Source organism: Pangasianodon hypophthalmus, chromosome 14 (assembly GCF_027358585.1).
Source record: "Pangasianodon hypophthalmus isolate fPanHyp1 chromosome 14, fPanHyp1.pri, whole genome shotgun sequence".
In the NCBI taxonomy this organism is placed as follows: Eukaryota; Metazoa; Chordata; class Actinopteri; order Siluriformes; family Pangasiidae; genus Pangasianodon; species Pangasianodon hypophthalmus.
In genome coordinates this window covers 5459942-5482780 of record NC_069723.1, presented here as the reverse complement: position 1 = coordinate 5482780, position 22839 = coordinate 5459942, and the positions used below count along the sequence as shown (strand labels likewise).

General features: G+C 37.3%; 1 protein-coding gene across 2 annotated transcripts; it reads right to left on the bottom strand.

Annotated features, from left to right (window-relative positions):
- Positions 1-1307: 1307 nt before the first annotated feature.
- On the bottom strand, positions 1308-17386 carry sars2 (seryl-tRNA synthetase 2, mitochondrial). 2 transcript variants are annotated; one of them, XM_026924259.3, is made up of 16 exons: positions 17063-17385; positions 16853-16948; positions 16176-16205; positions 15881-16021; positions 12390-12444; positions 12058-12121; positions 10325-10430; positions 7673-7720; positions 6618-6726; positions 6346-6391; positions 6130-6217; positions 5831-5943; positions 4915-5008; positions 4429-4521; positions 3012-3077; positions 1308-2650 (listed from the first exon to the last, which is right to left on the bottom strand). In XM_026924259.3, the coding sequence occupies exons 1-16, from the start codon at positions 17336-17338 to the stop codon at positions 2507-2509; spliced, it is 1569 nt and encodes a 522-aa protein (XP_026780060.1). In that variant the 5' UTR covers positions 17339-17385; the 3' UTR covers positions 1308-2506. The 2 variants fall into 2 exon arrangements, with proteins under 2 accessions (XP_026780060.1, XP_026780061.1); XM_026924260.3 differs by lacking the exon at positions 16853-16948 and having other exon boundaries at positions 17063-17386.
- Between the last annotated feature and the right edge of the window lie 5453 nt (positions 17387-22839).

The window sequence follows — 22839 nt, the reverse complement described above, 5'->3', positions numbered from 1 at the left end:
CGTTTCGACTCGTGTTCGTTGTCTTGGTTCTCTAAAATGAAAATCATCGAAGGAATAAGTTGATCATTATTAATCTCAGTTTAAATTGAGGTTCCAATAATTTTGACTTATTTGAAAGTTTTTAATTTTAATTTCTAATTAAAATTCTATACTTACTAGGGGATATTCTGAGACGGATTCATTAAATTTACAGTGAAGCACATATATTGCTGGTATGTACTCTGCATTTTTAGTGCTTCCTATATAAACAGACCCATTACACACATGCAATGCACATCCCCATGTACATTCCACTTACACAATTTTCCAACAATTACAATTTTAACTTATTAATGAACAAACACCAGTTTTTAATACTCTAGTTACATTTAATGTTATGCAATGTCCACAACTTATCACTTACATTACAGCAGCTCTAAACAGTCGCTCATAGCCTCTTTTTCTAGCTCTTGAAATAAACAAGAAAACAAAACAGAAATAAGTCTAACTGTTTATCAAGTGACTGAGAAACCAGAAAGAATAAACTCTTCTGTCCTAAAATAAATCCATTTATTATTAACCTTAGATTATTTTGAGTGTCTGCTATACAGTGCGGCAGAATTGCCACATGACATCTTGGTTGCAAGACTCAGTGTTTACCATTTATAGTCAGCATTTCTAACAAATGAAGCAATCCTCTTAAGTCTCTGGGGGCTACAGTGTTCAGCAGCTTGAATATTCCCTAAATGACTAATAGATTAGATGTGCAAACTATATATGTTAAGAACACTGTGAATACTCACCATCAATATTTATAATGTGAGAATATTCCACATTGACCTGCTCTTCATATGACACAAGACAATATCTGAGCAGACAGTATTAGCTACAGTACAGCTGGAATAAGTTTTAATATCACTATGTATCACTAAGTAAATAGCAGTTAAAATGATTTCAGTATTCTTTTTCAGTCTTGATCATTTTTATTTGCACAATAATGTTGTCCATTGGGAGTACAAGTACATATGACTAAAGTCCAGGTAAAAATAAATATCCCAGTTTTGAGTAAGAGCACTGTAAGAATCTATACTTTTCAAAACGCGTGAAACTGTGTTTAAGTGTCAGTAAAGATCTGAGGTTCATGTGAAATAAAGGCCACACTAGGCTTGTGTGAAATAAAGATATTACCGTCCATACACGATATTACATTTCCACAATATCCAGTGACATTTACTGCCCATTTATATTACCAGCCTGCCAACCACTGCATATTTTGCATAGGAGTTCCAGAAAAACATTGGAGAATGCATTTTTTATTGGAGTAAATGGTTAATGTTTAGGTGCACTGTATTATGGTTATTGTAGTTTGGGGTGGGGGTTGACATTTTTTTTTTTTTAGTCCATTAGCCCACAGTGAAACTGACTGGAACAAAGGCCATCCACTCAGCAGCACTCTCCTCTGACTTATCACTGTGAAGGGAAAAGACTCAAAAAAATGGAAATTACCCAAGAATGGCAAAAAGTTATTGCACTCCGGCTCTGGAGCTCTCCGAGAATGGAGGCTCTTCTGAGAGTCTGGAGGCAGAAATGTGGAAAGGTAACACTAGTACAAGTTACCATTCAAACATATGCTAAATGAGCAGTATTTTTCTCCAAGTAAAATGGGAGATGAGTCAATAGACATGTGAATCTGTAATGATTTGCACCCCCATCCCCAATCTCATGCACTCTCAACCCTGCGGCTCAAACGCTTTCTGCAGAGGTAAATGGAGAACAATTCGAGTTCATTAATGTGAAATAAAATCTATCAGTGTTTGTTTGACTTTGGAAACATTACACAAGTGTATATTTAACATCAGTATACTATATTTATTAAAGATGGCACCAAAGAATTTCAGCCAAAATTTGTCAAAACGGTTTTCGTTTTTTTGGCCAAAAGAGAGAGAGAGAGAGAGAGAGAGAGTGATGGAGAGCGAGAGAGAGAGAGAGAAAAAAGAAATTTTACCCCCCAAAAATTAAATAGGCATACAACGAAGTGTAAAATCAAACATTTTACAAATAATGGTAATGTTGATGATAATTAAAAGGTGATAAAATACAACGTTTTGTTTTTTCCTTTTTGACTGGCGCTGTCCTGGTCAACACTGTGCAGATCAACAAAGAAAAATGTCGGCTACTTGAACATTACGTGCTGTTATGTTTAACTAAGTTTTTGCGATTACCAGTTCCCGACTGCACAGCTGGTAATTTTATTATGACCTCGCCTACTCTTTAAACTGGAAAAGCCTAGCCCACACCAATAGGAATTACAAACAAAAACAACTGCAATGCAACAATCTTTCCATATTCACAGCACATAAAAGGCTCTAAAGGCCCTTAAAATGATGTAGTGGGCAGTGGAAACTCAAAAGCAGTAATTGGAGACAAACAAGCAGCAACAATCAAAACTCAACAATCAAAAACCTGAATGTGGCTTTCAAAAAATATAGAAAAAACTGTGCATACAAACATTACTGTAAAATTAATGTTAGTTGGAGCTTTTAGAAATGGAATGAGGTGTACGGTTGGGCTGATTTGGTCCGATGTATTTCAGGGGAGTGTATGAAGGCTTTCCAATCACCTCTAAGCCAAGGTAAGGCTGCAAAACATCTGGAACATGTACAGTTCCTTCCTAAATCAGAAAACAGATAATAAAAAAAGAATTTAAAAAACTCTCAATTTAATCTTTACAATTAATTATATCCAGCTTAAGAGTTTTCCAGAAATGTATTAATGAAATAATGCTGATTTTATAAGCAAAGTACTTACTTAAAATACTTATTTTCTATACAATTTACTATACACGCTTAAAATAATGTCTGATAACAATCACATTAATTCACCCAAAGAAAGTAAATCCATATTATTGTGACTAAACATGCCTGTGCAAGAAACCAAATAAAATAAAAAAAAATCTCTCTCAGGCTCTCAGTGTGTGTGTGTCTGAGTGTGGGCGCGTGTGTGCATGTGTGAATATTAACATGTAACCTTACTTTTGTTTGATGTGTTTCCAAAAGTGCAATAATGGTGCGTGGAATAGCACAAGCTGTAGCATTCACCTAGAATCAAACAGATATATTGCTGGTTATTATTCCTGGGATTGTTTGTGACAGTGAATGTATTTCCTTCTATTTCAATGAGGCACCTTTCTGAAATAATACAGTCTCTTCCAAAAGTATGTGAACTGAAAGGCTAATACTTTTGCTTTACCCTGAAGACATTTGGGTTTGAGATCAGAATTTCACCTTTCATTTCCTCATATTTACATCTAGATGTGTTAAACAACTTAGAACATGCCACCTTTGGTGGCAGAACACCCAATTTTTAGCTGAGCAAAAGTATAGGTACAGATAATCTTAAAGTAAATAACACTGAAAATTTGGTTGCAATAACTGCATCAAGTCAGCAACCCACTGACATCAAGTTTTCTCTGTAAACTGGCAGACAGAATGTTTCTGTAGACTTCTGAATTCATTCTGTTGCTACCATCATGAGTTACATCATAAATAAAGATTAGTGAGCCTGTTTCAGAAGCAGCCCCGCAAGCCCAAACCATGATACTACCTCCACCATGCTTGACCGAAGAACTCGTGTTTTGGATCATGAGCCGTTCCTTACCTTCTCCACACTTTGGCCTTTCCTTCACTTTAGTAGAAGTTAATCTTGATTCCAGAACTTTTGTGGCTCATCTCTGTATTTCTTTGCAAATTGGCCTTCCGATTCTTACTGCTGGTGAGTGGTTTGTATCTTGTGGTATGGCCTCTACATTTCTGCTTGTGATTGTGATACCTTCGACCCTGCCCTGTTGTTTATGTGTTTTTCTTCACAGCTATCGCAATGTTTTTGTCATCATCTCCTGTTGTTTTCTTTGGCCAACCTGTTCGATGTCTGGTTGTGGTTAATGTAACAGTGCTTCCTTTCTTTTTCAGGACATTCCAAATTGTTCTATTGGCTATGCCTAATGCTTGTGCAGTTGCTCTGAAAAATTGGTTTGCTTTTCTCCAATAGACAGCTCTCTGGTTTTCATATAGGTTTATCCTTTTTAACAACAAATGCAGTCTTCACCAGTGAAACCCAGGGCTCAAACCAAGAGTAGACATTCAGAGCTATTAACTGTTTGAATGTCTATCAGTCACATCTTCCAATATTTTTGATCACTAAAATGGGTGGGTTCAAACAACAGGTGCCATGTTCTAAGCTGTCTCAAACCCAAATGTCTTCAGTGTATAGCAAATACAAAAGAATTGGCTTTGCCGTTCCAATACTTTGCGAGGGGACTGTATATCTTGCTAACTACACTTTATAACATACTGTAAATATTTTTAACAATGCAAAGACACAACAGAAAAAAAAATAACTTTGTGCCTTTAGTTACATACTCAGCTGAGACAGCAAATAGATTTCACTCACTGTGTGTGCATACTTATAACTGCCATCATTTCTCTCATAGAGAATGTTCAGTCGCCGGCTCTGGTAGTCAGTGCAGTTAGATGCACTGGAGATCTAATGAACGGGTAAGAAACACAATTTGAAACAGTTCATGATCTAGAAAAATATTAAGACAAAATAAAACATTTATATATTCCTTAGTGTGCTGCCTCACCATAAGATTTATGATTAGATTTGCATCAATATCTGGTAATAGATTATACGGTAATGTTCTAAATGCACAATAAAATTACCAAAAATACCTCAGAATATCACAGTAGACATGCAGTGACTTTGTATGTATGTTCTTGCATTTATGGTTATGTTCTAATTTGTAACTTCTGGAACTCATACGACACATTTTTGGATTAACTAAGGCTAATATTTTTAAATGCAAATCCAAGTGAAATCCAGAGCTGATTAATCCAGATTTGAAGCATCATTTAGGACTGCTACTATTGTTCTTACCTCGCCATAACTTTCACGGCCTGGCATCCACGCTTCAATGTCATACTTCCTGAAGGCTGGTGCCCCCAGCTCCTGAGTGGGCATGTCTAAAACTCTGAAGGAAATTTAAAAAAAAAACAAAAAAAAAAACAAATAGCTTTATTTAAAACAAATGAATAAATCAGGAAAGGAATGATATGACTGCTAAATAAATACAAAATATCACAGTTTTTGGTACGACAGTATCTGTTCATAGCTTGCCTTTTAGAACTGGGTAACATTTGATGTGTACATTAACTGAAGGTCTTGACCTGTATCTGCATGATTTTATGTACTGAGCTGATGCCACATGATTGGCTGATTGGATAACTGCATAAATGTGCAGGTGTTCCTAATAAAGTGGACAGTGAGTGTATGTATAAATTGTGTGCTTATGTTCAAGCAAAATTAAAGCTTATATTCCAGCTATCCAGAATGTTCAGAATCATGAAATGTTGACTACTCAATCCAATTAATTTTGCCATGTTTGTACATTCTTACAAAAATTTCAACCAAAGACACACATTACTGTACAAAATGGCAGGACACAGTCACTAAATCCACCAATCAGTATTACTACATACCACTGACCTTTAGAACTGCACGTTTTAAAAGTATATTTCATTTCAAAATGTATATATTTTACTTCGATCTCACTAATCAAATGTTCTACATAGTTGAAATCTATGTAGTTGCCACGACAGTACCATTATAGAAACCCTATTTGTTCCAGATTTCACAGGACATTTTAAAAACTAATGTAATAGTGAGATTCAGATAAATATTACTTCTATGAAAGAAATTACAATAAACAATCAAAGAAATCTGATCAATATTTGTTGCAACATGAATTTCATCAAAAGGTACAATGACTATACATACTAAATTATGTGATAACCTGAAATGGAGCTTGAGTGAAGAGAAAATCTCCTTCTGCAACAACACAAACTCATCCAGCAACTGAGAACTCTCCTGACCAGTTTCATCTGCTGTTACACCAAACATCTCCACCTGAAAGACGAAATGAAATGAGCTGACTGTTTTTCATAGACATAAAACAGCAATGTTAGAAGAAACAAACACAACATATCAACATAGTCAAATGCACATTAATCAGCTCTGATAGACACACATTTTTTCCTCATTTATATTCATTTCATTTTAAAATATAACTGCTGTCACTCAACGCTACATTACCTTGTTAAAGTGATGAACCCTGTAGAGGCCCCAGGCTTCTCTGCCTGTATCAGTTTCTGCTCGGTAACATGTGCTACTGCACACTGTCCTTCAAAATTAAAGTACAACACACACATAGAAAACTGATTTAACCAAATATGAATCATATAACAAATTCTGAACATCATTTTACAGCAGAGCACCATGTTGTGAATATCAGGACAAGACTTTTCTTACCTTACTGGCAGGTCTTTCAAATTCACAGCATGGTCCATAAAGTAACCTTGAAAGGTGCATCAGGAAAACCATAAATTAGTGTGTTTTATTATAACACAATATCTATTTATTGAAAAAGTTGATTTAAAAATTTCGTTTTTTGAAAACTGCAATTCCTTATTCTTTAAATCCGGGTTGAAAATGGAGCTCACATATCTACTGAGGGCTACAGAGGTAAAGGTAAAAATGATCATCCACGCAATATTTATAAATGAACTGTTGCAGCTTTTTACCTGCAACTCCGACTTCACCTGTTCCAGCAAGATTAATGTTGGGGAAGCGGCTTGGGTCCAGGGAGTAAACCTGCGAGTGTTGTGCATAAGGTTGCATCCCACAACCCTCCTGAGCAAAGAGACATGAACCAAGGGGGTCACAGTGGCTTTATAATGTTGTGGCATCCAGAAGACCGAGCCTTTAAAGTGGCAAACTTCAGATGAATGCGAATCATCAGTTAGGGTGCAACTGGTCTAGGCTTGTGCAATATTAATTTTTCCCTGCTCACAACTTATCATTTCAAAAATCGTGATAAACTATTTAATTGTCCAAAACTATTAGCCTAAAAAACACAGGGAAAATTAGCATTTCCGCCAATAATAGGGAGTCATAATATTATCAGCTGTGCAGTTGGGAACTGCTTTCTGCCAGCAATAATTGTGAAAACTGGATGGTGGCTTTTTAGATGATTCTGTAGTAATGCACAATAAACATTTTTAAAACAGTGCACTTTTATAATCTTTTTACCGTGAACAAGTGAATAAGTAAGCCTAATGTCTACGTGGTCAACATTTTTCCACAGTTGATCCACAGCTCAAAGGTGTTTAAACATGTCTGAGACTGCTCTTTGGGCAATGTTAAATTGTGAAGCGCCTACGCAAATTTCATAAAGATTGGCAAGTCAGGTAATATAATTGGAGTAAACATCACTGGATATCATGATAGTGTAAAATCGGGCAGAGGCGATTAAATTGTTATACCGCAAAAGCTTAAATTGTTCTTAAAGGTGGATGGTACAGGTTCAAATTTAAGAAAATCTTGTGTTAGGTTTCTTGAGGTTTCTTGATTTTGCCTCATTGTCTGTCTTAAGCTGTTGTCTTAAGGCACTATTCTGTGCACTTTGTTCAGACATGATACACAATACAAATTGCTTGAACATTTAAAAAATTAAATAAAGTAAATTTTTAGACATATAATAAAAATTAAATAAGAAATAGAATTAAATAGAAAATGGAATTTAAAAAAATATAATTCGTTGCTCCAGTACTTATGAAATAGATGAAAAGCTACTTACAAACACGACTCCTTTCAGCATGTCTGGAACAACCATTGGGATAAACCCCTGAAAGGTACACAAAGTATTTCTCCTATGGTTCAGCATAAATACTTAAAGCATATTAACCCAGTTATGTCTTATGCAAATTTCCAAAAAGTCTCCTTATATGTGAATATTCCAGAGACAATTGGTTACATGCTTCATTTCAAATGCTTAACAGCTGGTTCTACATACTATATATGTTGATAACAATCAATAGAATCTACACAAATTATACCAGTTTTTTTGGTGAGGGTGGTAGACAACGTAAAAAAGGATGGACCAACTTCTTAAGCTTTTGGGTAAAATTACTGCAATTAGCCAAATTCCTCTTGTTGCAGTCACATTCCTATCCTGTTGCCATGGTCTTATGTTTCCTTTCTCAACAGATTGATGAGATGCTTCCTCTGGCATGGTAAAACCCCTATGGTTAGCCTAGATAAATTGGTTCTGGAATATGATCATGGAGAATTTAATCTTCCTAATTTTAGAATGTATTATTTGGGAGGCCAAACCATATTCTTCACCCAAATGTTTGATATGGGACCTCCCTCTGCATAGATGGATATTAAAAGCATTAATATTAAAAACAAGATGTGATAGATAAATAAATAAATAAATAAACAAATAAAGCAGCAGCAACTAAGCCACAAGTGGCACAACAGAACAGCCTATCATCGGAAGATCAGTGTATTTGTAGCTGGTTTCACATGCCTTGTAATATACCACCCCTCACCCTTTCTGTGACCGAATGACCAAATTGGGAGAAAATGAAGAAAAAAGCCCTGATCATTCACTCAATTGTGAGCCAAACTGCAGTATCTATTTGGACACCAAAAGGTTCTTTCCCTAAAAACACGCCGATGGAAAAACAAACCGCTTCCAGAGTTTGTTGTGAATATACTTCCAGAGTAAGGCCAGAAAAAGGAACTAGTCATTTAGAACACTGTTATACATTTGTGGGTGGGGGTATGGGATCAACTGAATTACCTTCCTACCTTTCTCTCTGTTACCCTAAACACATTGCATAAATTCAACCACAGTATATGGCTCATATATCATAAAGACATATCCAAGACCACACAAAGCTGTAATGGCTACAAAAGGACAAGCCACTATGTATTGACTCTGGGAGGTTTCAATAAGTGTTTCGTTTTTTTTTTTTTTTTTTTTAATTTTTAAATAATTCTGAGCACATCTAAATAACTTATTTATGTGTAGTTCTGTAGAGAGGATCACTTCAAAAGGAGAAGAAACAAAAATCCATTCTAATGTGCTTAAATTTCATGTTGCAACACAACAAAAAGAGAAATAATCACTATGGGATGAATACTTGCTGGAGGCACTGTGTATACAAAGCCTATATTGAATCCATAGCTGAAATGTAGTTTATTTAATTTTATTTATTTATTTTTACAATTCTTTTCAAAAGGATCACCTAACCTTTTAGCTAGCTAACTAAAATTCAGTGAAACACTATTTTTATCTTATCTGTATACATTTACACTCAACAAACCATTTATTAGGAATGGCTGTACACATGTACAGTCATGTAATTATCCAATCAGCCAATCATGTGCCAGCAGCTCAATGCATTAATGTGGCCAGTGAGTGTATATTACTGTAGATAAATATAATATATTTTGTGTGAATGTGTATGGTGTACCCTCAATTGGCCTCATATGTTTTAGTGAAGTTGTGTGTAAATGTTTGCATAAGCCATACTAAAAATTTCTGCCAGATTTACAAAAGTTTTGGAAACACTGATTTTCTTCATACTCATGTTAATATGTTTATGAATGCTATTCACCCATATAAGGCATGTTTTCTGGCCTTAGTCTGAAGGTTTATACCAGGCATGTATATGGCACAGCTGATTTGCATTTGGTGACGTGCACAAAACTCCAAAAAAAGCAAAGCTCACACAGATAACTGACGAGTAAATGACAAAAATACTTTCTCAGAGGTAGATGCGAAAGTTATTTGTCTCATAATAATAATTGTCTCTGTACCAATTAAAAAAAAAAAAAAATTATATATATAGTAACAGCTCCCAAGAAAGCCACAATCTGGAGCCAAATTACAAAAAAGATGAAGTAAGTGTGAATTAGGTGAGGTGAAAAGAAAAATGGTTTGAAAACAGAGAAAAAAAAATACAGTCTATATCTACTGTACCCTGGTGATCATGGACACCAAGCACATCACACAGGGGAACCATTTTGTCTTTTTTTATTCAAAGTAAAGTGTCTTGGCAACAGTTGAACTGTTGACCAGAAGTGGCAATGGCCCTTTCCTGATGCCTTGTTGGAAAAACATGAAACAGAAATCATCTTTGTTTATGCTCTTTCTCTTTCTATGCTCGTCCATAAATTCTGATGTGGTTCATGCAACACTGCCCCCTAGTGTTACGTGCAAGTATAAAGACTTTTTATGCAAGCTTTCTATAAATCTATATTATGCAAGCTCATGCACGTACAATTCAGACCATAAATATGCATGAGACACAGTTAGGCAAATGCAAACTCCAAGTTAGTTACTCCAAGTTAGAGTTTTTTTATTAAAATAACGCATGCTAGAATCCCGAGTACTCAACAGTCTAAGCATTCACCTGATCCCACAGGCCACACTGACCCTTTTCTGAAGGAGGTCAAGAGCAAAGTTCTGTAATGCAATTTGAAGCTGGGCTCCTGCTCCCCTCAGATAGTACGACCTGTGACCTGACACATGAGCAAGGCGCCTGAAAGAAAGAAAGAAAAAAAAAATAGTACAAGAGCAAAGATCAAAAAACCCACTCAGAATTTATCGTGCTCATGCTTGTGAGCATAAACACGACAAGCGACATGTGATTTGAGATTTTCTCAAATATATGCAAATTAGGTATAATGCAGTAAAGCAACAAATCCAATCGACTGGCTCAAATGATCCCTCATACCAATTAAATGTGGTAAGACATTTTTTCATTTTCCCACTCACACTTTTCATTCCTACCTGTAATTATTTCCTGTGTATAGGCTCTCGGAAAAAATGGAAGAAAAAATTTATAACTATGAGTTCATCATCTCTTATAACATACGACATCTCAACGACATCTCTGACAAATAAAGCTTTGAAAGAAGTAGCAGAAATCATTGGTGTCTCTAGAGAGTGTTTGTAGCTAGTACAAACACTAGCTTGCATTGCATTCTTTAAACCATTTAGACAAACATACACACACACACGTTATATATAAATGAGAAAGTGGACATGGCCACTAAGGAGGCCCTCAACCTGGAAATCTCTGACTGTCAAATGCCACCCTCTGACCTTAGAGCATTAGTAAGTTCATACATCTCTAATAAGTAGCAGATGGAATGGAACGAATGCATCAATAATAAACTGCATGAAATAAACCCAGTATAAAAAAGGAGGTCCCCTTCTAACATTAAGTCTAGGCACAACCAAGTCCTGTTCACTAGATGCCGAATGGGTCATTCAAGACTCAAACACGGATTTCTACTGATGGGTGAAGAAACCCCATTATGTGTTCCCTGTCAAATCCCTTTGACTATCAATCATACCTTACTGGAATGCAATGCCTTTGACACTATCAGACAATGATTTTATTCATTTACATTTATGGCTTTTGGCAGACGCTCTTATCCAGAGCGACTTACAATTGTACAAATATTAAGGAAGGTATCACCTGAGTGCAGTTTACAATTTATGTCTTGTCTAGTTCTGTAAATTGTACATCTTGTATTGTTTACCCTGTGCTCGACAAGAATGGTGCAAAAAACAAACAAAAAAAAAAAAACACTGAGTGAGCGACAGTTCTGTGGGTGGAAACACCTTGTTGATAAGAGAGCTCAGAGGAAAATGGCCAGATGGTTCATATAATCACTCTTTACAACCATGGTGAGCAGAAAAGCATCTCCATCTAACCTTGAAGACCACATTGGGTTCTACACCTGTCAGCCAAAAACAGGAATCTGAGGCTATCATGGTAACCGGCTCACCCAAACTGGACAGCTGGGGGGAGGGGGAAAAAATCACCTGGTCTTTGGTGTCTCTAGTGAGTGTACATAGTTAATACAATTAGCTTGTGCTGCCTATCTGCTAACAAAGCCAATACAAAGTCTAGCATATAATGTACATCAAGCAAACTATTTCCACAATTTTTTACTTTATTAAAATAAGAATATATTTGAAATACATTTTAAACAAAAGTAAATTGTACACTGCATTAAATTGGTACACACTCGCAAGCAACAAAATTCACACCTATTAAAGACAAACTACAATCGACTCAAGCGACACAAGTGACTTGTCACTCACAAGAGTGACCGCAGGATTACAAAGATAGAGAGATGGTGAAAGTACATTACCGTTGTCTTATGATATCCAGATTTTCTCCAATTTCAAGGTGGCCTTTGGCTTCGAATTCAAACTCTGTGGTAGATACAATGCATGCATGCAAAGGATAATAAAAAATGTCAGGTATAATCACCTCTGATATAAAACAAAATCCACAAGTAACGCTTTAAAAGCAAGCAAGGCTGTCAATAAAAACACTTATTTTACTTTTTTAATTATAAGGTGAGCATACTCAAATGTGCCATGAAAGTTACTGATGTTCCTGCTTAATTGAACTATTTGAAGAATAGGTAAAATAAGCAGCAAAATTCTATTGCTGTTATATATGGTGTAATTTATGTACCAGCTTTATGTCCGAACATTTCAACAACCTTTGCCTGGCTCTCATCTCCAATGGGCTGAAAAAGAAAATATAAAAAAAAAATTATATTATATATATATATATATATATATATATATATATATATATAATAATCACACACACAGTGGGGCAAAAAAGTATTTAGTCAGCCACCAATTGTGCAAGTTCTCCCACTTAAAAAGATGAGAGAGGCCTGTAATTTTCATCATAGGTACACTTCAGCTATGAGAGACAGAATGGGGGGAAAGAATCTAGGAAATCACATTGTAGGATTTTTAAAGAATTTATTTACAAATTATGGTGGAAAATAAGTATTTGGTCAATAACAAAAGTTCATCTCAATACTTTGTTATATACCCTTTGTTGGCAATGACAGAGGTCAAACGTTTTCTGTAAGTCTTCACAAGGTTTTCACACACTGTTGCTGGTATTTTGTCCCATTCCTCCATGCAGATCACCACTAGAGCAGTGATGTTTTGGGGCTGTCGCTGGGCAACACGGACTTTCAACTCCCTCCAAGGATTTTCTATGGGGTTGAGATCTGGAGACTGGCTAGGCCACTCCAGGACCTTGAAATGCTTCTTACGAAGCCACTCCTTCGTTGCCCGGGCGGTGTGTTTGGGATCATTGTCATGCTGAAAGATCCAGCCACGTTTCATCTTCAATGCCCTTGCTGATGGAAGGAGGTTTTCACTCAAAATCTCACGATACATTTCATTCTTTCCTTTAGACGGATCAGTCGTCCTGGTCCCTTTGCAGAAAAACAGCCCCAAAGCATGATGTTTCCACCCCATGCTTCACAGTAGGTATGGTGTTCTTTGGATGCAACTCAGCATTCTTTCTCCTCCAAACACGACAAGTTGAGTTTTTACCAAAAAGTTCTATTTTGGTTTCATCTGACCGTATGACATTCTCCCAATCCTCTTCTGGATCATCCAAATGCTCTCTAGCAAACTTCAGACGGGCCTGGACATGTACTGGCTTAAGCAGGGGGACACGTCTGGCACTGCAGGATTTGAGTCCCTGGCGGTGTAGTGTGTTACTGATGGTAGCCTTTGTTACTTTGGTCCCAGCTCTCTGCAGGTCATTCACTAGATCCCCCCATGTGGTTCTGGGATTTTTGCTCACCGTTCTTGTGATCATTTTGACCCCACGGGGTGAGATCTTGCGTGGAGCCCCAGATCAAGGGAGATTATCAGTGATCTTGTATGTCTTCCATTTTCTAATAATTGCTCCCACAGTTGATTTCTTCACACCAAGCTGCTTACCTATTGCAGATTCAGTCTTCCCAGCCTGGTGCAGGTCTACAATTTTGTTTCTAGTGTCCTTTGACAGCTCTTTGGTCTTGGCCATAGTGGAGTTTGGAGTGTGACTGTTTGAGGTTGTGGACAGGTGTCTTTTATACTGATAACGAGTTCAAACAGGTGCCATTAAAACAGGTAACGAGTGGAGGACAGAGGAGCCTCTTAAAGAAGTTGTTACAGGTCTGTGAGAGCCAGAAATCTTGCTTGTTTGTAGGTGACCAAATACTTATTTTACCGAGGAATTTACCAATTAAATCATTAAAAATCCTACAATGTGATTTCCTAGATTCTTTCCCCCCATTCTGTCTCTCATAGTTGAAGTGTACCTATGATGAATATTACAGGCCTCTCTCATCTTTTTAAGTGGGAGAACTTGCACAATTGGTGGCTGACTAAATACTTTTTTGTCCCACTGTGTGTATGTATATGTGTATATGTGATATATATATACACAGTTGAGGTCAAAAGTTTACACCCCCTTTCAGAATCTGCAAAATGTTTATTATTTTACCAAAATAATAGGGATCATATCATCAATTTTTATGGTAATGACTTGCAGTCTGTTCATTTGTTTTGGAGGTGACATATCAGTTTAGTGTACTGATAAGATACTCAGAGTCTGTGGATATAAAAAGTCTACACAACCCTATTAAAATTGAAGGTTTTCATGATGTAAAAAATTAAACCAATATCAGATCTTTTCCACTAATGTGATATAGCAACCAACAAAATTCAACAGAAAAACAAATAAAAATGTTTTAGGGGAAAAAAAGAAAAAAAAAAACATAACCTGGTTGCACAAGTGTGCACACCCTTTTATAATGGGGTATGTGTCTGTGCTCAGAATTAACAAATCACATTCAAACTCATATTCAAATATAATTCCCATACACCTGTCATCAATGAAGTGATTGTGATTAACCCAAAATGAAGATTATAAAAGCTTTTTCTGAAGCAAAAAAACTCTAAGCCCGCCTACATTTTTGCCAAACCATACATACGCCAAACCATACATACGCCAAACCATGTGGCAAAATGTGTTATGGTCTGATGAGACCAATGTAGTCACATACCAGATCTAAATCCCATCAAAAACTTGTGGGATGACTTAAAGACGGCTGTGCACAGGAGATCCTCATCGCAATTTAATAGATCTGGAGCATTTTTGCAAGGATCAGTGGAATAAAATTGCCAAATGAAGATGTGCCAAGTTGTTAGACTCTTACCCAAAAAGACTGTGTGCTGTATTACACGCAAAAAGCACTTTAACAAAGTATTACTTAATGGGAGTGCACATTCATGCAACCAGATTATTGGATCTTTTTTTTCCCTAAAAGGTTTCTATTTGTTTCCACTTGAATTTTGCTGGTTGTTATATCCAATTAAACTCACATGATTTATCTTGGTTTCATTGTTTACATCACAAAAACCTGCGATTTTAACAGGGGTGTACTCATTTTTATAGCCACTGTTAATTTTGTTAAATGCCCACATTTAAGAAGAGCTGTCAATCTGTTAATGGTCTACTACACTGATTTTTTTTTTTTTGGTCTGGCTAACTTGACATTGGACTAAGTGTAATGTGGCCTGTTACCTAAAATAAGTTCGATGCCCCTGATTTAACCTGGGTGCACAAGTGTGCACACCCTTTTATACTGAGGTATGTGTCTGTGCTCAGAATTAACTAATCACATTCAAACTCATAGTTAATAGTCTACTACACTGATTTTTTTTGGTCTGGCTAACTTGACATTACAAGTGTAATGTGGCTTGTTACCTAAAATACATTTGATGCCCCTGATTTAACCTGGTTGCACAAGTGTGCACACCCTTTTATAAAATAAGTTTGATAATAAGCCCCTTATTTAAATAAATTGCAACAAAGCACTGGGTGGATGGAAACCTTGGAACTGTAAAGGTGAACCAAGTAAACCCAGACTGTTTAAAAACTGCATTTCCTGCTTTGTTTGCCGACACTCCTAAAATCCAAGAACAAGGTTCTTAAAAAACATATTTGAGCAGTTTCCCCGCCAATGTTATTGCAATATTTATACTGGTATAGAGCTACAATGTCATTTAATGTGAATATGTGAAGTCGTAAGCAGATACTGTGCACTCATTTTCATACGATTTCAACTCTATTAGTGACTAGAAGGACTGAACCCCTACCACATCTGGATGTGTTCTGTTGGGAAGCCTCAGAGCTCGACAATAATATTCCTCCTCCAAGTCACTCTGTCGTGAGTACAGTTGACTCAACCTCACTCTGATCCTTCGGCCTTCTTCTCTCAAAGACTTGTATGCCATAAGCTGGGAGGAAGAAGACAGAGAGAATCGGTAAATCAAACAAACTCTCTTCTTTTCTAAACAAAACAAACAAACAAAAAAAACAGCTAACTCTGTCTGAAAGGTCAGATATCACATTATAATTAATGATGCGTATCGTGTCAAAGACAGAACTTACACCAGACAGGACTTTTTTGTCATGCTGCTCCTGTAACAAAGAAAGATTTGCATCAAATTCCGCATGTAGACTGTGAATCTGGAATTGGTGTGCATGGCTTGATGGTCTTCTTTACTTAGAATCAGAGAAGTGCAAGTGAACTTTAATAAACTTTACAGAAAGGTGAAAACAAATAGGGGCCAGACTATGTTACGTCTTTTAAAATTTCAGAAAAATGGCCAGCTAGACATTTTGGCACACAGTGCTGAACACTGTGTACCATTATAGGCACACAGAGTAAACTGGAAACTCTTGTGCCTACTACTTGTGCTAGCCAAATATTTGGGTATTCATTTTTCAGTAATCATCATGAGTAGGTCTATCTACAAATCCTTTTGTGGCCATTAGCAGGCTACGAAATGTTGACACTTGTGCGCTTAGCGTAAGCACCCATTAAGCTCAATGCTATCACTTTCATTTTAACAATAATACAGTGTATGCTTGTTTACAAGTAATGTTCAATTCTCCTTCACTGATTGTTTTGTTTCTCTGCACTGGCATGTCCATTTTAGCAAAAGCAGAAATTAAGCATGATCTGGTGAGGTGCACAAGAACTGAAAGGTCACACTGCAGGTTTTCGGGATTGTTAGTTTAAAATAAAATACAGAACGCCACAAAAGCTACAAACTAAAACTGACCACAAGAGTCCGGACTTTGTCACTGATCATTTTCTTATGTTCCTCCAACTCGTTTATCTCTTTCTGCACCTCCTGCAGCTGCTTCCACGCTGATATCTAACAGACAACAGAAATTCTGATAGCTTTATTTAACGTAGTGAGAGCAAACGAATAATCAGAGGTTATTATACACTGTAAAGATTAAGCACATGACATTAAACTGATCCTTACAACAGCTCGGACATCGACTGCCCCTAAATCTCCTTTCCTGTTCTCCAACTCAGCAATGACTTGGTCGGTGTGTTCACAGATTCTCTGCATGTCCAGCTTAGGTTTATCACTGTAGCCCTCCTTAAAGTGCTCGAAAAGGCTGCTCCTGCTCTGGGCACGGCCAGAGAAACACGATCTGAAAATCCGTCCTGGTGTGTTACACACATATTGTTTCACTGTTGACGTGAAAAAGAAAAGCGAGCGAAATCGTGTGACAGTTCCTATGGAGGACGCCATTTTACTCCAGTGCGCAACTTTAAAATGGCCGAATCCCAAACGACTTTGGGCACTACATAGTGTGCAAAATCCTTTAATTCATACTCACTTTGCCTGTGCCTGTGGTTACCCGATGTGGTTACCCAATTCACGTCCTCTACCCCATTTCGAGATAGCATACAATGTTATTTTTTTAACAATAATACTGATTAAATAAAATGTCTTGCGCTCTATAATTGTAGGTGGTGTTGATCTTTTGAAGGGGAAATGTCCAAACAGAATAGCCAGAAAATTATTTAACAAGGTTTCATTTCCTCCAGTTAAATTTTTTCTTCTTTTATGTAGGAGGACATTTAATCTTTATTGTGTACGTAACGAGAGAAGTTTCTTTTAAGATCAGAATGGGGGGGTGGTGGGGGGGCTCATATGACACTTAGGGCTTTAAGAATTTGCAGTTTTCGTAAGTATTTCTCTTTTTTTACCTAGCCTACTAAGTTTAAATGTTATAATTTTGGTTGTGTTAAATGATATAAGGTTTAGCTGTGCTGCCCGTTTTATCTCTGTACCAGTGTTATTGTGGAGATGTGTGAATTGTTTGCCCTGCAGGGGGCTCACCCGCCTCCCATTTCCCATTGCCCTGCTCACCAGCAGCTAAATACAGAGTCATGATACTTACACAGAAACCCAGCAGTGTCCCGATTAATCTTATAACAGACTTGCAGCAATAAAATAATTCATTTGTTTATACTGATTGAAAATGTCTGATAAGTCGATTTCCATTCGATTTTCATACTGCTAGAAAGGGTTAAGTAGTTGTTTTTTTTTAAATTAGTTTTTTGGGTTTTTTTTGAACGGGAGACTATTGAGCATTTATCCTGTAACTATCCTTATACTTCTAAAAAAAAAATTTCAAAAAAAAAAATAGTACAATTCCTTAATGAGACTTGATAGAAAGCTTGGTTTAGAATTATATAATGTAATTTTACACATACATGGTGGTAATATGACGAGGAGATATTTATATTATTGATTTGTTTTTGATGTTTGAGAAATTTCACATTCATGTGATATAAAACTTGATTTTCAGAGGGTTTTTTTTTACTTCAATATTTCTGTATTTTATTTCTGCATTTATTGTATGTTCGTCTTTGTATAGCGATCTGTATAGTCAGTTTTATAGATTTAACAAGTGACTATGTCTCTATGGTGAATAAACCAAAGCAAATTCTTGCATATACAGTAAAACTCATTTAAAGGTATAGTACTACTTTGTTTATTTCTGATGTCGTGAGCAGCCATGTTGATTTGACACTCTGTAAATTGGGAAGGAACTGGTGTTTGAGAAGACTACCCCAGGCTGATTAGGAATATCAAGTTTTGATTTCAACGGCATTTTCTTTGGCTTTTACTGGTTGGAGTTCGGGAATTACAAGCTTAATTCTCTGTTACGAACAGCATCAAATTCTCTTTTAGTAACTGGAATGGTTTCTTGATTTAAAAAGTCTGAATAGAAAAATATATAGAAAGTGGACAGTTTAATTCAGAGGTATTCAAACTGGGGCACGCAGTTTTTAAATGACTGTTTCAGACCTGTCAAACTTTATACATTTCACATAGAAGCTTCACATTTTAACAGCGGAATGCAAAAATATCCAAGAAGAGCAGTCTTCTTTTTTCCACTATTAAAAACACAGATGAGCCAATCGACATATGAATCTGGAGTAATTGACAGTTGTGCAGGTGTTTTGAGCTCTCTGCTTGAAATATTCCCTGATACGCGCTCGCCTTCTGTCCATTAATATGAAATAAAGCCCATCAATGTATGTCCGATTTAACTATCAATAAATAAGCCTACAAGGCTGTGCCCCGGCCACACTTTGGACAGTCAGACCACATCTCAGTGTTTCTCTACCCAGCCTACAAACAACTCCTCAAGCAAGCCCCCCAGTAAGTAAGACTGTTAAAGTGTGGAATGAAGAATCAGAGCTGGTGTGTTTAAAACTGCTGCTCTGAGAGAGGACTCTACTGTGGACCTGGAGGAGTATGCTGCAGCTGGCTACATCAGCACATGCAATGAGAACATCATTCCCACAAAACACTGCAAGATCTATCCCAATGATAAACCTTGGATCAACTGGGAGGTGCGAGCCATGCTACATGCTCGCTCCACAGCATTTGTCTCAGGAGATATTGCGGAGTACAGAAAGGCCAGACACAACCTACACAAATCAATCAGGAAGGCCAAGAGACACTACAGTCTGAGGCTGTAGGGATATTACACCACTGCAGACTCCCAGCACATGTGGCAAGGCGTGCAGCACATCATGGAGTACCAGCAAGAGTCAAGGAGCCATAACTGCCAAGATCACACTCCCAGATGAGCTGAATGAGTTTTATGCTCGCTTTGAGGCCCCAAACACCAGCCAACAGCATAAGATTCTGGCCACAGAGGGCATACTGGACACGCCACTCACCGTGTCATCAGAGAAGGTGCGCATGACTCTGAAGAGAACGAACCCATGGAAGGCAGCCGGCCCAGATAACATCCCCGGGCAGGCACTCAGGGTTTGCTCGTCAGAGCTGGCTGATGTGCTCATGGACATCTACAATCTGTCCCTCGCTCATGCCTCGGTGCCCTCCTGCTTCAAATCCACCACCATCGTGCCCCTCCCAAAGAAGAACATTGTGACCTGCCTGAATGACTATCGTCCTGTTGCACTCACCCCAACTGTGATGAAGTGTTTTGAAAGGATAGTCATGATCCACATAAAAAGGACAATCCCAGCCACCTTGGACCCATTTCAATTCCATTTCAAAACCTCGTCCACTGATGATGCTGTCAACGATGCCATCCACACAGCCCTCACACACTTGGAGGGTAAGGATACATATGTGAAAATGCTATTCATTGACTACAGCTCAGCATTCAACACAGTCATACCACACAGGCTCTCTGAAAAGCTCCTCACCCTCGGACTGACACCCTCCCTCTGTAACTGGGTGCTGAACTTCCTGACAGACAGACCCCAGTCAGTCAGAGTGGGAAACCGGACATCAGCCCCCCAAGGCTGTGTCCTGAGCCCACTGCTGTACACCCTCTTCACCCATGAATGCGTGGCCTCCCAGACCAACACCAGGATAATAAAGTGGAATGGTGGAGAAAACAAGAGAAACATCATACAGAAGGGATGTAGCAGGACTGATAGCCTGGTGTCAGGAAAATAATCTCCACTTAAATATAGACATGATCAAGGAGATGACTATTGATCCTAGGAGGAGGAGGAAGGAGCAGTACACAACAGTCTACATCAGTGAGACAGAGGTGGAGAGGGTGAAAACCTTCAAATTCCTTGGAATGTACGTCAGCGAGGACCTCACCTGGTCTCACAACACCCAGCAGCTCCTGAGGAGATCCCAGCAGTGACTGTACATCTTAAGAAGGCTGAGGAAATTTGGCATTTTGGCACAACTTTGACAGATGTATAGTTGAAAGTGTGATCACCAGCTCAATCACAGTGTGGCATGGAAGCTGCACTGTTCAGGACAGGAAAGCTCTCCAGCGTGTCATTAAAAACTGCACAGTTCATCTGTGGAGTAGCCTTCCCATCACTCCAGGACATTTACACCACCGGGGTCATCAGGAGGGCCCACAACATCATCAGGGACAATACACATCCACAACACAGTCTTTTCACACTTCTGCCATCTGGGAGACACTACAGGAGTGTGAAATCAAGGACAAAAAGACTCACCAGCAGCTTCTATCCACAAGCAATCAGACTCCTGAACAATACTTCAAACGCTAATCACCTCACTCTCCATCACCCCCACTGACTGTTATCCTGTTCACACAATGTACAGAGCACCTTACTTACTTACCAACTCAGGGGCTGTATATTTTTATATTTTATATATTATATACATTATATTTTATGTACTTTTTCTTTTTCTTCTTTTTTTTAGGGTGATGTGCAAAGTAAGAATTTCATTGTATGGACTAAACCGTTGTGTTTTCACTGTGCATATGACAATAAATCTCTTGAATCTTGAATCTTGAATAAGCATATTCTGTATATCTAATATTAGTTAACTATATTTATTAGGAACGCTACCGGGAATATTTTGACGAGGAAAAAAACAATAAAATAGGCCTACAACGAAGTGTAAAATGTAACACTTCACAATTAATGTTGATGGTAATTATACCTGGACAGTGATTTAAAACGATGTTTGTTTGCTTTGCTCTCCTGTACTGCGGTCGCTCCATCTTCCCTTCGGAATATTTGTGCGCGTGCCCATCATGGTTTACGGTAACCCGTTTGCGAGGGTGAGTAGTGCTGTTCTGAAAAAAAGTGGGAAGTGGGGCTCATGGAGAAAAAGTTTGAATATCTCTGGCATTACTGATAATTTTTATACGCTATAAATACCAAATTTAAATGCCAAAAAGATTGAATTCTACCCATTTTTAATGTAGAATTGGAAATAATGATCCAAAATATGTATGGGCTAGACTTTATTAACAGGCAGCGTTAACTTTATTAACAGAAAACATTTAGCAGCAACATTCATCAGTCAACGCCAAGCAGGGGGGAAGCAGACAATAGTTTAGGCTACAATACAAACAAAGGGGAAAACAAAACCAATAATAAAAAAGGGGAGTACATAAAAAAATCGAACTTTTTTTTTTAAAATAAGAAAATAAAGGGGTTGCATTTGTTTCTTTGGGTTTTTTGTTCTTTAATTATTATTATTTTGATAATCACTCCATTCTATGAGGTAGTGAAGATACAATATACAGTCGTATATTGTACCTTTATTACCTCATAGATATATTTGGACAGTGACACAACTGTCATAATTTTACCGCTGTGCACCACCACAATGGATTTAAAATGAAGCAATCAACATGCGATTGATGTGTAGACTTTCAGCTTTAATTCAAGGGGTTTAATGTTTTGGAATTACAGCCATATTTTTTTTTTTCATTGTTCCAATTTCACAGGCTCAGAAGTAATTAGACAAACTAACATAATTATAAATAAGGATGGTTTTTAGTACTTGGAAATCCTTTGCATTCAATGACTGCCTGAAGTCTGGAACCCATGGACATTACCAAATGCATATTTTGCCAGGCCTTTACTGAAGCCGCCTTCAGTTGCTGCTTGTTTGTAGGTTTTTCAGCCTTCAGTTTTGTCTTTAGTAAGTGAAAAGAATGCTCAATTGAGTTGAGGTCAGGAACTGACTCAGCCATTTAAGAACATTCCATTTTTTTGCCTTAAGAAGCTCTTGGGCTATTGAAGCTACTGACATGCAGAATTTCAGCTTTAATTCAAGGGGTTTTAAAATATTGGAAATGTACCGAATTTAAATTTTATACACTTATTATTATTATTATTATTATTATTATTATTATTACACAAGGTTCTAATAGTCTTAGAAATAGTCTCAGAAATAGTTTCCAAAACCAAATCTTACAAGGGCTTTCAAAATAAAATCATGTTCCAATGCTCTCTATAGAAAAC